Source organism: Hippocampus zosterae, chromosome 17, assembly GCF_025434085.1.
Source record: "Hippocampus zosterae strain Florida chromosome 17, ASM2543408v3, whole genome shotgun sequence".
NCBI lineage: Eukaryota > Metazoa > Chordata > Actinopteri > Syngnathiformes > Syngnathidae > Hippocampus > Hippocampus zosterae.
In genome coordinates, this window is record NC_067467.1 from 6237919 (window position 1) to 6255868 (window position 17950).

Consider the following 17950-nt stretch of genomic DNA (forward strand, 5'->3'; position numbering starts at 1 on the left):
TAAACACAAGCAGCCACTTGGAGGCGCAAAATAAGTCTTTCTTATGAAGCTGTGTCTCTTTTGCAGGATGGAGGCAATGCACACAACAAATATCCAAGGTGGGCACCATCCAAGACAGCTTTGGCGGGGGAGGACGGGGGGGTTGTGCGGCTTTCAGGCATCCAAGGCAAGTTTTACAGGTCTGAAATCATCCTCAAAAATTCATTTCCCAGATGTTCAAGTGCCAAAGCAGAGACGCTTTGACAGACAGAAGCTTGAGCACGACCTGATCCGCAGGTTCAAATGGGCTTTAACTGCTGTACGGAAACCCAGAGCCGGGGCCGCCCTCGGGGCTCCCATGTGGGATGGATGGCTAAATGCTCTTCTGTCATCAAAACTCAAAGGACAGGAAATTGTTGTAGTCAACCGACGTTGGAGGCCACCGTGAGTGACTCGCGTGGAAGATCGTTAAACAAGTCAAGGGGGAAAAATATGGGGGTGTCCAGTTTGTCAATGAGATATGTACAACTGGAAAATGCGCAATATAGCCAGATCAACTGTATTCAAAAGAAATATTTTTCCATTACATCATCAAGCCATGAGCAAAATAAGACTACAGTGCTAAAAATAGCCATTACATAGCGGGAACAGTCGATTTTAGGGAAAAAAAAAAACAAGAGCTTTTGTTTGCGCCCTGCTACGCAATCCGTCCACAAATGAAACGATTATGGTGACACAAAAGAGGGGGGTGGCTCCTTCACACTTGTCCAACATTCCCAGATTGCAACAGACTCCAGCTTTCCCATAGTCCTGATTAACCCTCGAGTGGCCTTGACTCACAAGGCGGGCTTGCAAACAAACAAAGATGAAAATAACCTCATGTGCTTTTGCTGGCATTGCCACACAAACTGTTGCTGCTGTTGTTGTTCTTGTCGCCGGGTAGAACTCTTTGGGCAAAATCAAGAGAGAGGAGAGAGGATCTAGATCATGAAACGCCAAGTGAACTTTTTAGACGAGCAAGCAGTTTTCAAATTGACGTAAAAGATATTATAATAGCCGGCACGCACTTCTGCTGACTCAAGGGGAAGGTTTACATGAGGCCAGGCGCAGTTCTGACGTTACATTAGATGTACTCGCATGCGTTTTGCAATTTCTGAGGTTTGAAAAGAAGAAAAAAAATTAATTACTGTTTCCAGGCCAGCACACTAAAGGTCCATTTTTATTTTTCAAGCTCACAAATCTTAATGGATAGATAATTATAGTGTAAGAAGCTGTTGGAGCATATAATTAGGGGCTCTTTTTTTTCAGCCCATCGTTCTATTTGGCCAGAGGAAAGAGATGGTCTCACCATTAACTGGAAAACAGCATAAACTCAACAACGTCAATCCGGCGAGCAATAATCACAATACAAATAACTCCAAATGATCATGTCTTGCTGAAGATAAACTGACAGCTGATGACAAAATTATGTATTGTTAATTGATTTCGAAGTGTCCAGAATGATCCCTTCGTGAATTACCGAAACAGCAGAACGTAAATCTGGGTACTACACACGTACCGACAATCGGGCCAAATTTGAGCATTTTACCTCGCTTGTGATGAAAGTTAGCACCGGCTCGATTATCAGATGTCGCTGAAACATTTTCCGGGCCAATTATACTGTGGTGAGGGAAGTGTGAGGAGTGATTTTTCTTCTTGTAATACTCGCTTTCCTTCTTTGTATTTTTTGGCAGTCTGGATGGACTGTGACACAATTCTGCCTCTGCAGCACCGCATATTCGCAGTTTCCGAATTCACCTATTTGCAGACTTTTGGGAGAAGAACAAAAAATCTGTAACATAGCAAAAAATTCCAAAATTCCAAAATCAGTATAGGTGTTCCGTACTTTAGGTACTGCGGGATATCAGTTGAACGGTGTTCCTCAGGGCGGTCATCTCAGACCAATATCTTTTGAGTTCAAATAAAAGCTGTGAAGTAGCATGCGAGGACTCCAACATCGCTGACCGCAACACATTCTTGGCATGTTTTCTATGCTGGGGAAAAGATAATTTGCTTCTTTGGAAGGCAGGCTAGAATATAACTTTATGCTCTCTGGAGAGATGTTTAGAACCCCCACGTGGGAACTCTCCGCTGCATTACAAATCTCACATTAGAATAGTAGAAATAGAATATCTTTCAGGAGGATGCAGGCGAGAAATGAACTATGTCGAAGGGCTCATTCATACCCGCTTTTAAGACGCTGTCATCGCTCTGCTGCCAACGTACTCTCTGAGCCAGCTCTGGGAACGCGTCAATGTTCCCCCGATTACAGACATTTCCTTCCTGCGCCATATGCAGCCATGCCAGGAATGGCTGCACTATTTACTCAGGCCCGAAGCAAGTCGAGTCCAGATCCCACACCCACATGGCATTTGCATCACGGCGTGCAAAGGCCATGGGCTTTCCTTGAGGGGGGAGCAGTCCCTCCCTGTCCACACACAAGAAAAAAAAAATCGATGTCATTCCTGTTCTGTTTGGTCGGGATGCATTTGGATGACTCAAGTAGCTTATGTCATATGAGTTGGGGGACCCCAATGATTCCGATTTTTCTCTTGAAGAAGATATATCCGTCGTGGCGACGAAGAAAATTGATATTGGACTGATTATTTCACTGGAAACATTGGCGATTTGAAACCAAACATTGGAGGTTTGACAACTAGTTTGGATCTAATGGGAACATTTTTGTTTTGATAGGGCTCAATGTGATGTTTCTAATAAATCACTGTGCCGCAAAATAACCAAAAACAGTATCAAACAGAAGACCCTAAAAATATTAGCTAATGTGGTTTAGAATGTGTCTTTAAAAAAAACAAAAAGATACATGATTCCTGAACATTTATTTTGGGAGCTGCGGGAGCTAAAAAAAAAAGATGTGGCAAAGCTAAAATTCAACAACACATCCATCACTGTGAAGAATAAACTGATAAAATGTCTCCCTGAATTATTAGCTGCTCAAAGTTTGCTTTTCACAACTCTCATATAACACGCTCTGGAGGCCTGACCAAAACATGCCAAATGCACAGACCACTGCTGCCCTCTACTGTGACACAAACTGTATGTGCAGTTTTAGCCCCTGCGGTCATTTTTTTCCTCAAATTCTATTGAAAATGTGGACATTTGGAACACTGAATTATTGGAAAGTGAGGCAAAGTTCCCAAGATGCCCTGAATGAGATGAATATTTTTGCCGTTTGAAACGGTTCGAATTGGTCGAGACACGTGGAAGGAGTCGGCGAATTTGTAAAACTGTTCTTCAGCATTCACAGGAAAAGACAGAAGGTTGGATTGAAGTCTTGGAGAACTTGAGCCAATCCGTTTCCTTTGTTGTGTGGTTAAATTACATCTGACTCAATGCCTTTCTTTATTACCTTTTTTTTTTCTATCGCCAAATATAAAAAGCTTTTTATGAAGCCATCAGTGCGAGATAATTAGATTTTACCCGGCAATTGTCAAAAGTGAAATTATCAAGACGTTCTTAAATCTCGAAGCATGCTATTAGAATGGGCCATAATAAAGTGCGCCTCATCATAAATTCATATATGCTATACTTGTGAAAAGGGGTGGACATGAAAGTTGAGATGAAAGTGAGTTATTAGGAAGCATCTGCACTCATCTATAATCCATGCAAAAGTCTACCTTTATGGAGGAAAATAATGCATACTTTTGATATTATCCTAACGAGATCATGTAAATTCAATGTGTTATTGAGGTTCGCACTGTGCCGCATCAACAAAGAGCTGCTAAATACGCTGCAATAGCTATGGGGAAATGGGTATGACTGCAAAAATGAAAACGAAGAACTATTAGAACATCAAAATAATCACTGATGGTGTGTACAAGCTTGCTCGACTGTGACAGTGGCTGGATGCTGTTATTTGGCTGAAAACCTTCAATTCCACCCCACCCTTGTCCGTAGAGGCGTCATATTTAATTAAAAATAAATATTTTTTTTTTAAAAAAAAGGAAAACAGCCAGGAATTGTTTGGCCTTATTATCAATTTCAAAAAATGGTGAATAATTTTTAAAAATATATTGTATATATATATATATATATTTTTTTTTTTGGTTCTATCACACATTATATCAACACTGTGAGATGTATCATTAATTTTGCTCCCTCGTGAAATGAAATGTGTTTCTCATTTCACATTTTCAAGGCAAATCTGTGAGTGTGAGTGTGTGTGTGAGTGTGCGCATTTGTATGCATGCATGTGTGTGTTTGGCACAAGCTCCCTATTGCAAATTAAATGTGTTCATTGGGCTGCCCATGTATCTGCATGTTTTCCGATTCCATTTGGAGGTGATGATGGAAACACCTGCGACTAATCTCGCCCCCAACCCCTCCCTGGGTCTCATTTAGCCATCATACGTGTGTGTGTGTGTGTGTGTGTGTGTGCGCATGCCAAAATTGCGCTGCCGTGCTTGTCAGACAGATGAGCTTTGCCGCAGTTGAAGAAAAAAAAAATGTGGTCTGAAAATAGGCCTGATCGAAGCGCCGTGTATCACATTACATCGCATCGACTCGAGACCTCAGCGAGACCTCACCCAGTGTCCTCTGTCACTTTCAGGGCTCTCCTCCGACCGAACGAGACGATACCATTCAAGGTCAAGTCACAATTACATCTCTTCATGTGCATGAGGGCTTTGCTTGTTTGTGTACACTTCCAGATTTAAAAAAAAAAGTTAGTGGTATATGTTTTATACAAGTCATACTTTTTTTTAATATTGATGTTGTAACAGGATAATAATGTAATACGTTTTCAAATTCATTCATTCATTCATTCATCTTCCAAGCCGCTTGATCCTCACTAGGGTCGCGGGGGGTGCTGGAGCCTATCCCAGCTGTCTTCGGGCAGTAGGCGGGGGACACCCTGAATCGGTTGCCAGCCAATCGCAGGGCACACAGAAACGAACAACCATTCGCACTCACACTCACACCTAGGGACAATTTAGAGTGTTCAATCAGCCTGCTACGCATGTTATTTTTGGAATGTGGGAGGAAACCGGAGCACCCGGAGAAAACCCACGCAGGCCCGGGGAGAACATGCAAACTCCACACAGGGAGGCCGGAGCTGGAATCGAACCCGGTACCTCCGCACTGTGAAGCCGACGCGCTAACCACTGGACTACCGGGCCGCCCCGTTTTCAAATTAAGTCATATTTTCAAGAAAAAAAAAGTATTCGTTTTGAAATAAACACTCACTTTTGAATTTATATATTATTTTTAATGCTCCTACTTTAGCATTACATTTTTTACAGTATTAACACGTGTATTGAAGGGTAGCCGATGTATTTTATGAAATAATTCTTATTTATGGGATTCAAATGTCTGCCTGACAAATCCACCTGTGACCTTTCAAACCATACCGTAGGCTACCTCCTCGAGCTGTCCATCTCATCGTAATGATGCACAGCTGCGATAGCAGATCACGAAGGATCAGGCCCGCATCTGTTCTGGCGGTCATCGCGGCCGATTTGACTTTTACATGGCGCCGTTTCCCGTGTTCTCTACCGCCTCCTCTTTGATTGCGTGGCCACTGAAGAGGAAGACAAAAGGGAAAAAATGTCAGCGCACGTCGTGTCGCCATGTTTCATGATCATTTCTCATCTATCCGTACTCGTCTTTCAATTTGACATTGATGGGGACATATGATGGAAAATGTCGGGGTGTCATGGTAATAAAAATTGAATTTTGCATTCCCAATTTTGCAAAACCGAATGATATCGAGCACAATCTGACAAAAAGTATGGACGAAAAAAAAAACAAAAAACAGATGCACTTTTGTGAAACACAAACAAGTAGCAGCAGCTTATGTAAGGAAGCAGCTTGTGTGTGAAGGAATCAGGCAGTTAGTTATTTAGGGAGCTTGTGTGTATAATATTGCCTATTGTGACCCTATTCTGTAAATTAACACTTCTGAAGTCCTACCTCCTGTCAACCTTTTTCTCCACTCCGATATTTAAAGCGTCCGCTTTCAAAGAACAGATAAATATAGTGGTCCAAATGAGCAGAATTAGATTAGACCGACTTTGAACGGAAGCAGACTTCGGCGTGGATCACAGAACGTTATGAATATTCCGCATGTCGACGGCGGCATCAAAGTCTTTTGGAGCGTGTCACGAGGGTGTCACGCAGGAATTCAACGTTCATGTTAATCACCTTACTCCACCGTCGTGGACTGTAATCTCTATTAGCAACATATTCGAACGCCTATTTCTTATGTACAAAAAAACAAGGCCTCTGTGTCATTCCGCAAAAATCCTTGCATATTTCATTACGCTCCCCCCTCCCACAACCCCTTCAGTGTAGAATTACAACACGACAGTCGGCCCACCTGATCCCACATTAAAGGACATCACACAAGGCAGATTTTATTCAGCTGTCATGTTCTCACTGCATTTTATTTTGTACCGTATTTTCCAGACTATAAGTCGCAGTCGGGGGTGCGATTTATACTCTGGAGCGATTTATATGTGAAATTATTAACACATGATTATGTCATTTCGCATGTTATTTTCACATTATACCACAAGGGGCGCTCTCGGCCTGCGTTGATACCTCCCGAGTTGGGGGAATTGTTTAAAAATGACACAGAGGATGAAGATTTCATTAGATTTAGTGATTTGGAATGAAACTGATAGAGTGAAACTGATAGCATGTTCTTTATGCTAGAGTTATCTGAATAACTCTTAATATGTTACGTCTTTACTGACATTACCAGGCATTTCAGTCATGTAACGTTAGTACACCGTACACTTATTCAGCCTGTTCACTATTTTCATTTTAAATTGCCTTTCAAGATGACATGTATGTTTTTGGTGCTGGATTTTATCAAATTAATTTCCCCCAAAAATGTGACTGATACTCCAGTGCAACTTGTTTTTTCCTTCTTAATTAAGCATTTTTTTGGCTGGTTCGATTTATAATCCGCAGTGATGTATAATCCGAAAAATACGGTAGAAGGAAATTGTACCAAAAAAAAAAAGCAAAAGTACTGTAGGGTATGACGTAACCTAAATTAGCGTTTTAGCTGGAGCACACCTTGGTCTCATTAAGTGACTCACTAGACTAATGCAGTCGCAAAGTTTTATATAGATACACACACATATTTACATACTGTATATACATATAATTGGGGCGTTAAGGCAACCTTGATGTTTCTTCTTCCCAAAATGAAGCCGTCCCTATGTGAGCGGTGCCGACTCAAAAAGTGTCAGTAATGTTCTCTTTAGCCATAGGACCGAGCTAGTTCAAGGCTACCAGGATGTATTGTACGATGTCTGTTCTTTGACCAGGTGGCCTTTTCGTAGTGGGGAGTGGTCCTCCTGACTGAAGCCGTGCTGTTCGCACTTGAAAGCAAATCAAAAAGTCCTTCAGGGAACGAGAACTATTTATAGGAGATGTACGAGATGAAACAAGCCAAAAGTCCCCCGGTGGCCAATTGTAAATAAAAGTAGCCTCCCACCGCGAAGATGATTCAACATCAAATAATGCAAAAAAAAAAGAGATTTCTCAAGTGGCAGATGGCAAGCATCCTTTCTCCAATCAGAAAAAAAACTTCCTCTAAAAATAAACTGCTGATTCGTTTTTTTTTTTCTTCTTGCTTTCTTTTTTAGCAGAAGCGTGAGTGTCAGCCGCCTTTGTTCTGAAAGATCACACTGGCACCGTTGTGAGACGTGACACGATGTCGATTCAATGGCAGGAACGGTAAACAACAATCTGAGATGGTTGTAGTTTGCTCGCTGACGTTCCACTGCGCACTTTCCCTCGACCGAGCTCTGAAATGGTCAATGTTACAGAATGAAAATAACAATTACTTTTTGGATCAGGGCATCTGCAGGTTGAAGGCAAAGTTAAAGAAGATATATCGAAAATGTACTCTGAGATGTAACTTAGATCATTTTTTAATTAGTTCTCCAACTTTACTCAAAATAATCTTCAATCATTCTTTGACATTGACAATGAATTTGTTTATCTGTTCCATCCAGAGATCCATTTGGTAAGTATGTCACGCCTTGAACGTAAAATTAACAAGTACGAACGGGACAATCAAACCCCTGGTGCATTTTTAAAGGACAATAAAATTCTAGCGTCGCTGGACAAGAAGTGGGGGACATTGAAGCCTGACCGTCAGTCAATCACATGGCACTACGACAAGCAGACATTCACACTCATGTTGGTGCTTCGGGACAAATAAGAAGATGCAGAGAATAGCAACTAATGGACGAACATAAAAAAGAGGGAAACGAGATTCAAACGTGTGAGCTCTCAACTGTGAGGCATGGGTGCTCACCACTAGGCTACCATTCTGCTGAAAACAAACATCAACTTCAAGAGGAAGATCTAAAATAATTGCACAACAGAAAGCGACCCCGGATAAGCGGTGGAAAATGGATGGGGAGCTCCATCTACAATTTTGCTTTTAACTCATTCAATAGCAGCTAATTCTGGACCCGGTCTGAAAAAACGTTTAAAAACGTCTTTGGGAGTGAATGAGTTAATCAAGGAAACGTTTTTGTTTGCATTTTGTTAAAAATCTCTCTCTCCATCGCTCTCTCTCACACACACACACACGCGCACGCACGCACGCACGCACGCACGCACGCACGCACGCACGCACGCACGCACGCACGCACGCACGCACGCACGCACGCACGCACGCACGCACGCACGCACGCACGCACGCACGCACGCACGCACTCACGCACACACACACACACACACACACACACACACACACACACACACACACACACACACACACACACACACACACACACACACACACACACACACACACACACACACACACACACACACACACAGGCTCCACCTCTCTCCTGTGCATCTTCCCTCACCCAACTTGTATTGTCTGCTGCCACTCGGTACTGGAGAAAAGCAGCCCGAAGGAGGCTGACGACCTCCAGTGCAACCAAAGTAAGAGAAAATCACCGCTCCTTCTCCATTCCTGCTTCGTCACAACCGAGCCAGAACTAATAAGACTGCATTGCATCGAGGAGTACCAATGCACGCACTGTGTTTTGGATTGGCGCATGGCAAGTTGCATCCAGACCACTTTTACGCACGTCTCTCCAGGCGGAGGATGTGAACGCGTCCACGTGCGTGGAGGGGAACAAAACAAACTAAAGTGAGCGAAGATGCGCGGCGCCGAGCTGCTGCTCGCTTACGTCCTCGCCAAAGTGGCCGTGCGCCACGCGGACTGCCAGGGGGAGCGCCCGGCGGATGACTTGGTGCTGGTGAGCGGATACAACGAGTCGGCGGAGTCCGTGACGAGCGGCGCCACGGAGAGCCCGCACACGGAGGACAAATGCCGCGGCTACTACGACGTGATGGGCCAGTGGGACCCGCCCTTTGTGTGTCAGACGGGTAACTACCTGTACTGTTGCGGCACGTGCGGCTTCCGGTTCTGCTGTGCCTTCCGCAGCTCCCGGCTGGACCAGACCACCTGTAAGAACTACGACACGCCGCCGTGGATGATGACCGGCAGACCGCCGTCGAAGGTGGATGTGGCGCAGGACTCCGCCAAGGACAAGACCAACATGATCGTGTATGTCATCTGCGGGCTGGTGGCCATCATGGCACTGATTGGCATCTTCACCAAGCTGGGGCTGGAGAAGACGCAGCGGCCAAACCAAGAAAACATGCCACAGTATGACTTGATATCCAGCTTATTTCTAGAGCGATTCCATCAAACCTCTCCAAAAATGCATTCACAGGCTGTCAACTGCATGCCAAAGCAACAGATACCGCTCTAAACCCAACTCATCTAAGCCAATTAATGTATCTTCATTTTGTAACATCTAAAATTATGCAGTACTTTGCTATCCTCATATTATCATAATTCAATTTCAGGAGCTTAGTCGCACGTTGAGCAAAAATAAGGTAGTGGATTAATTCCTCATGAGCATATTTACTAAAACTGGAAGCCACTTTAATAGGACAGTTTGAAGTAATTCAATTCAACTGTATTGGGGACTTATGACTTCAAATTTGCACCTAAAAAAAAGGTTTGAAAACAAATACTTCTCAGAGTCAACTAGAAAGGCACATGTTGTACATGATTTCATCAATGAAATTTTAAAAATCCTCACTTAATTTGCTCCAAATATTTTGCCAAACCTGTGCACTTAGTAGACGTGACTTTGTATATCCACTTTATTTTCACGTTAACTCAATTTGACACACAAAGAAAACTCCCTGACAATGCAGGATTTAACCATCACATGACTCTACTACAACTCTCCCGGTCACAATCTCCACCACCATAAGAAATACTTTTCGCCAACATGAAAATGCATTCCCAGACTGTAAAGTACATGCCAAAGCAACAGGTGGCGCTACAGCCCCAACTGTTGATTCACCAAAACCAATCGCAAAAGCAAAGTCAATTCCAGGAAAAAGGCCAGATGACATTAGGACGGTACACAAAAATTTAAAAACTACAGCATTTCATATTTCCGTTTGCATCCTTTCGAATCTGTTTGGATATTTGTATTACACGTACAGTATTTGTCTTTGCAGAGCTTTGGCGCATGTGACCCGTCATCCCGCTTCAGAACATCCGGACGAGATAAGCCTGGGCCTGCACTATGAGAACATGCAGACAAGAGTCGCAATAAACAGTCTACGTAAGTGTCAGGAGCAACGCACTTATTCATCTTCTTCCTGACACACACATTATTTTTTAAAAAAATGCAGCAATATGTGTGGGGTTCCACCATCCCATAAAAAAAAACAAACCATAACTCCCAATGTATTCCCTCAAACCCAATGTCTGTTGCAGTACTAAGACTGACCTATGAGAGGCAGCATCTAGATTGCCGAAAATACAAAGAAGAAGAAAGAGACGACGTAACAGTCAGATGTAGAGTAGTCAGTGGAATTCCGTTTCACATCACGTTCGGCCAAGGCCGAACTTGTCACTGACCACACATAAGAATTTATGATATCGAGACCTTTAACCTTTGCAGTTGTTAGCGTGGACTATTTTCTGAGCAGATCAGGGAGTGAAGATGACTGAGCACACCGCCCACCACAAAATAATTGCCTTGGATAAAATAAGTGACAGTTGATAATTAGGACTTTGTTGGCTTTGATCAGGAAGTGGAGAGGCGAGAAATCAGTTCTGATTTTCAGTACCTGTTTACCGCAGTTCACATTTTGTTGAAAGTGAGCAGTGCAGCTTAATTACGCTGACAACAGCAGTTGTTCCCATGACGACAGTCTTGGTGAGTTTGGGGGGTGAGGCGATATTTTTGTCTCATGGATCTGTCAGGTTTGTTTCCACTGCAGCCGTGCTAAGCGACAGTTGTGCAGAAACCTGTTAAATTATTTGAACAAGTAGCAAAAATGCAAGCAGAGTTCGCACAGCCTGCCCGCATAAATATTAGCAGTTTAATCGCTATTAACTCGCCAGCAGCCATCGGATAAAAGCAGCAATCAATCGTGTCGGGGAAGTTAGCTGACGCAATAAAAATCCGTTTTTTTCTCGATTTACGTTGTCCTGAATGTGTGGCAATTTAATGCCCATCTGGTGTATGGTCGTGTGTAAACCACGAAAAATTGTCACAGTGCGCTAAAATGACTCAGACGTGCAACAATTCAGAACTGAAAGGAGTTTTGTCATCAGGACTATAAGGCGCGATTAGCAGATGCAATTGTGGTTGCAGCCAGTTTGTAGCTTAGCCTCCATATCTGTTAGCGTGACACTTAACGGGCCTCAGATGACGTTGCCCGAAAATAGTTGGATCCTTGTAACTCTAACTCACCTGAGAAAACAAAAAAAATACTTGTGTCAAACATTTTACGAGTCCCACGGACGCGTCTATCAGCGACAACAAGCGTCTCGAACCTCACGAGGCAACAGCGGCCTACTTTTTGACATGAGAGCCACAACTCTGACAGTACTCTGTCAACGCGTTAAAAGACAAACAACTAGACGTGCAGTTCAGCATTCTGGGAATAGAAAAACATGTGTCACATGTTTACCAAAGCCCTTGTCGTTCATTTATTCATCCATTGGCAGTTGCTTCGACGCAAAAAGAATACATTTTTCGGCACGCTATGTTCAGCTTTGTCAGGTCGATTAAGTTAATGATCGCGAATGAAATCCTGGCCGTCAAGGAATTTAATCAGACTTCAGGTCCACAATAGAGACTCACAATTATCAGTGAAGAAATCGTTGCGTGTGGTGTGCGCTTGCCCATTTTTTCCTTTTGTCATGTGCAGTGTGTGGCTCAAATCTAAAACGGGTGTTTAAAATCGGTATGTGATCAAAGTTTTAGAAGACAAGTGTGAAGTCGGGTCATGCGCATGGCAGCAGAATAAAGAAAATGACTTTGGCCCACTTAGGCTTTAATTGTATGAAAGTAAAGCAGGTCAACAAGTGGAAAGGATTTGCCTGACAAAGCAAAGTTGGTTCAGCCCGCGACGGTGCAGTGACTGGTTTGGTCACCACCCCAACAACCACCGTCTCCCACATGTGTCTTGAGGTCTGTTATGAATGTGTACATGTCTTTTTTTGTAATGTCGCTATATGTGCTGAGTTTTTTTTCCATTACCTGTTGAAGTCAATGTTGTTGTTGTGTACTTTTGTGCATGTGCGATGACAATAAAGATCCATTCATTCATTCATTCATTCTGGTCTCACTGGTGTGATTGGTCAGTGGTAAGGAAAAACTGGAAGTGAAGCTTCGGTGATTGTAAACGATCATGGGATTTGTATTTTGTTTGGGAAGGTGCGGTCTGAATCCTCCTTGTTTTGGAGATCTTAGATGTGTTGAAGTCAACACATCCATCCGGTCATCACACCCATCGTCTGCATCATAAGGCGAGACGGTGTCGGCGATGAGAGATCTTTCCGCATTAATTAGCACAGTCTCATGCTGACCAGTGGGGAATAAGAGCCTCATTAACCTCATTCTGGATTAATGATCTGTTTTTCCACAGGAATCCTACAGCAACGAACGGCCGACTCAAATTGCTCAATCTCGAACAATGGGATTGGATCTTAATCTTGAAAAAAGTCGCGATGCAGCCTTGATTGATTCTGCTCATGAGTCGATGACAACGGACGGTTTATCAAATCATGATTGATCATCTCACATCTGAATTTAGCGCTTATTTTGAAAACTGTTTTTTTTTAAAAAAACACATTCGTATCAAACGTACTGATATACAGACATGCATATTAGCAAACAGGATTTAGTTTCCCGCGACTTTCTAAACATCTGTTGGCGCCGTCATGCCAGGCCACGACAGAGGGGGGGACAGTCCATTGGCTGCACAGCCATTAATTACCCAGAAGCCGTGCGTAGGATTGGGAAAGCAGCCACAACACTCCAGCTGCACCCGCGAAAGGGCCCGTCGCTGTATAGCGCACAAACTATACCCAGCTCTTAAACATTCCTGAGCCCGATGTCTTCATCGCAATATAAATGATTAGGAAAAGCTTACACAATAGTTAAGAAGTAGCCGAACTTTCTTCTATGTCTTCCTCTACGACTCTTTCTTCTTCTTCTTCTTTTCCGGCCACAAGGTTGCTGTGCAGGGTCAGTCGATGGCGATATGCTTATCTGCAGTTGCTACTATTTTGCCCATCCCAATGTTCACTTTTTCAGACAGCCCCCAGATGAACAACGCCACGCCTGCCTCGCCTCTGCTCACCGAGCCATATGCACTGTTGGATTCGATCAGCAGCCCCTACGAGCCGCAGACGTTGGTCAAGGACCTCAACAAGTACGCCACCCTAAAGGCTGTCGGTAAGAATGCAAACAAAACTTGAATGTATTCACTCCCAAAGGCATTTTTAAACGTCTTTTCAGGCTTGGTCTAGAATTGGCTGGTACTGAATGAGTTAAGGGCTCCGAATATCTAGAAACCTTCCTTCGGTCACATTTCGACACTAATAGGCCGTCAAGGTCCGGAGGGAGAGGAAGGAGAGGGTATTTATAGGATGTGTTTGTTGATCGTCTCAAGTGACCATTTTGGAACTGATCCGGCATAAGTCGGAGAAGACGCAATTGTCTCGACGTGAGAGAGCCGGCAAAACCTTCAAGCGAACTGAAAATACAAGCGCTTTCCCAGGTGGCGCAAAAAAAAAAAAAAAGGATGTTAAAAAACAGGTCGGAAAGCAGACGTCAATATCGATCCACATCCTGAAGCGCAACAGCATGCCTTTGTGAACGCTCTTTCTCTGGGGGGAGCGTTTTGGACTACGCAGCTGAAGCTCCTCCGACTCTGCGGAAGTGCGCGTCAAGCAAACAGATAATTAGGGGTGCTCAAAAATAGAGCAGATCTTAGCTAATGAGCTCGAGGACAGGAGGCAATCAAGAGAACCCAAACCGCAAATGACTCGTGGCGAGTGGATGCAACACAGCCACCCAAGTACAGTGCCAAGCCCGACACCTGGACAACGTGCAGACGTAGTTGTTGTTGTTAAGGATGCACAGCGGAACCTCGAATAAAATCCAAAACAATTATGGCTTTTGAAACAAAAGGAAATAATGACACCCGAAGGAATCCATTTCCTGTTAAAAATAGTGTTAAGAATGAATTGTGTACTCACCCGAATCGTTAATGGCGTCATAAAGCCACACGGCAGCTGACTTTCGGGGGTCTGATGGGTTCTCGGTCTTTATTGTTGACATCCTGCGCACTACGGGAATAATGATACAATTTTACACAAACGTGCACGCAAGGAGACAGTTGAACCTGATGGTTGCTTTCTAAAAAGTGTCTGCCTGTTTCTCCTTGGAGCGAAGCCGCATAGACGCACATCGACAGGCGGTTATCATCTGCCGCATGCAAATCTCGGTCCCTCAACTTGATTTGTCTCACAGAAAATCAGAGTTGATTTTCTTACATTTTTATCTAAGTGACAAAGAAGGTAAACGCACATGTCACCAGACTAATTGTGTATGGCACAGAGGTGTTTTTCATACATATACCGTATTTTCCGCATTATAAGGCGCTTCGGAGTATAAGGCGCACCTTCAATCAATGGCCTATTTTTAAACGGTTTTCATATATTGGGCATTATAAAGCGCATAGATTAGAAGCTACAATAGTGACTGAGGTTGCATTTTGCATCCAATAGATGGAGCTACACTAAAGGAAGTATAATACGGTGTGGCTTTAGTTAAATTCCGCTAAAATGCTCCATCCATGAAATCAGAATATTCATCCATATATAAGGCGCATCGGATTATAAGGCGCACTGTCGGTTTTTGAGAACAATGAATGCTTTTGGGTGCGCCTTATAGTACGAAAAATACGGGATTGTATTTACTGTAATATTAACTTGAGCGCGCGAGCATAGGTTTGTGATCGACTTGAACGGGTTAAAACTTTTGTCCTGGTTCAGTTACGTCGCCGCCACAGGCACAGAACTCCATCACCCACCACCTCTCTGGACCGGAGCTTTTGAGAACCACTTGAATTCATCTGTCTCACTTTTCTCTCTCTGTCAGCAGAAAAAGCTAACGACGGCTTCTACACCAACCGCCGCCAAGTGCTGAGCGGAATAACAACGAAGGGCAGCCTTCCAATGGAGCATGTGGATGCGGAGCCCAGCAACCCGTACAGCCCGCCCAGACAGATGTCAAGCATGCAGAGCGTACGCAAGCACAAGAACCCGCGAAGCCACAGCTCCCAGTCGCTGTCCTTTGGCTCTTTTTCCAGCCCGGCCACGCCGAGACCTTGGGAGAGCAAAGACGTGCTGGGCCTGAGGCAGTGCTACGACCCGACCAATTTCTGCGTCACGGGGAGGGAACTTCAGAACGTTCGCTTCCTGCCCCCGCAGCCCTATTTGGTCACCAACAGCAAGACGGAAGTGACAGTATGAAGTGAAGAAACGTCAAGTGCTGGAAGTGCTTGTGTAAAATACGACTGTGGACTGTTCAACAACACACAGCTGTGTGGACGGCATGGACAGTGTTCACGACAAAGGTTTGAATTCAAATGAGTGTTATCCAACAATAACATCAAATCACAAATGCGAGATAAATAAAATACCCTCCCACGCCAACATAGACCACCACCTAGGCCAAACTACAGTGATGCCCTGAGATTAGGGCTGAACAATTTATCGTTTTAGGATCCAAATCGTGATCTGAGCAAATCATTTGGTGATCCTCAAAACCGCATTCTTTTTAAAGAGCTTTTAAACGACGCAGAGCTCACGGATTAGAAGCGGTATGCAAATTGTGGACAGGTCACACTTACCAAGCATCTCCGTGCTGGGCTTCAAAGTCGTCAACGTCCACTTCACGGAATCGCCCATCCTCAAGAGTTTTTGCCACATGATTCGTTTTTCAATTCAACGGACATTGTGCTGCTCCTCGTGGTGCGCATGCCTTGGCCGCCTGGCAGTAGTTTTCTGCTGTTGGTGACATCCGGAGATACATGGAGACGATCAATCCTCAGTAAATTTCAGTAAGATTAGCCGTTCTTTGCAGAGGATAAATAACACATTAGACACTTGTAAGTATTGTTATATTATCTTTCTACATGTTTTGCTCCACTGCTTGTCTTCAAATATCTGTTGCTGAAAGAGTGATAAAACCACGACACTGATGCTCTTGGCACTGTTAGACTAAAGGCATATGGACTTTCCTGACGTAAAGGTTGAAGCTTTCCACCTAGTTATAAAGTACATTGAGTTGACCGCCACCATGCAGTGCTCGTACCTCACATTTTTGGCGGAAAGTCAAAGCGAAAAAACAAAACAAACAAAACAAAAAAACAGATTTTTGACTAATAACTCTCTTGGCACCACTGAAATGTAGATTCATAAATTCCAAGAGCAAAAACAAAAATGACACAGACTGTTATGTATATTGCGTCACAAATAAGCATCTATATGTTCTCCAAGTGACACAAAATTTTGTGTCATTTACACGAGTAAAATGATCCAAATTCAGTGTGTTCTCTTGATTCAAAGCTCGGGTCATGTTTTTACTTTCAACCAGTCAATGCTATTGAATGTTGTGAGCACGCCGTGTTATGCTATACCTTTTTACTCGGACAAAAAGATTGCTGTTTTTATGAAGAACTACATCGTCAAACTTTTTGCTGTTTTTCAGAAATGTACATATATACCTATTCCATGCACTCTATTTGTAACCGGTTGCTCTAATGAGTACTTTTTTTTTGCAGTGCAAAGATTGATATCACACATTCTCCAATAATAAGGAAAATGCCTTTTAATACGGCTATTATTTTAGTGACCGGTTAATTTTTGATGGTATGTACTGGGGAAATGACCAAAACAAGCTTTTGAGGTCAGTTATTGAGCAAAACGTCAGTTTGGAGGACTATTTGAAATCATTTTAATTCAAAGGGTGTCATAAATTCAATAATTTAACAGGTGGGGAGTTGACGAATTTAGAATAACAAGGACCAAATATGCCAGCAGCACATAAAACGGAAAGACAGTTCAAATTTTGGGAAATTACAGTGGATTGCAAAAACAGGGAAAGTATTTTTAATCTACCCCCCCCCCACCCCACCCCCACATTGTTTGATATTGTGAGTTTGTGTTTCACTGTGTTGCAGCAGTACAAAAATGTCACGCTTTTGTTCATTTTGCTATTAAAATATATATTTTTAATAGCAGACTGCCATGTGTCTGTGCAGTGTCTTGAAGCCGATTACAATGTTGTTCTTTTTTCGATTGTTCGAGACCACAGGTGTCAAACTCATTTTTGTCGCGGGCCACATTGTAGTTACGCTTTCCCTGAGAGGACCATTATGACTGTGAATTTTGTAAAACCATGGAAAAGTTGACATGATTTATTCGCTCTCGTGGGCCACACAAAATGATATGAGCGGTCAGATCTGGCCCCCGGGCCTCAAGTTTCACACCAGTGTTCCAGATGGCCAAACATAATACAATTCCCTGTGACTCAAA

General features: G+C 43.4%; 2 protein-coding genes across 8 annotated transcripts in view; one reads left to right on the forward strand and one right to left on the reverse strand.

The window, feature by feature from the left end:
• mrtfbb (myocardin related transcription factor Bb) overlaps positions 1-16400 on the reverse strand; it is a 31918-nt gene extending 15518 nt beyond the window's left edge. For all 5 annotated transcript variants that reach the window (XM_052048318.1, XM_052048317.1, XM_052048315.1 and 2 more), the window contains exons 1-3: positions 16264-16400; positions 14606-14695; positions 5395-5554 (exon numbers count right to left, since the gene is read on the reverse strand). The gene's annotated coding sequence lies outside the window, so the exon portion shown is untranslated. The remainder of the gene's footprint in view (positions 1-5394; positions 5555-14605; positions 14696-16263) is intronic.
• On the forward strand, positions 8871-17658 carry shisa9b (shisa family member 9b). Of its 3 annotated transcripts, none has more exons than XM_052048341.1 (4): positions 8871-9586; positions 10561-10667; positions 13659-13799; positions 15510-17658. In XM_052048341.1, exons 1-4 carry the CDS (start codon positions 9177-9179, stop codon positions 15881-15883), a joined length of 1032 nt encoding a protein of 343 aa, XP_051904301.1. In that variant the 5' UTR covers positions 8871-9176; the 3' UTR covers positions 15884-17658. The 3 variants fall into 3 exon arrangements, with proteins under 3 accessions (XP_051904301.1, XP_051904299.1, XP_051904300.1); XM_052048339.1 differs by having other exon boundaries at positions 8872-9688; XM_052048340.1 differs by having other exon boundaries at positions 8872-9688; positions 15513-17658.
• Positions 17659-17950: the final 292 nt, after the last annotated feature.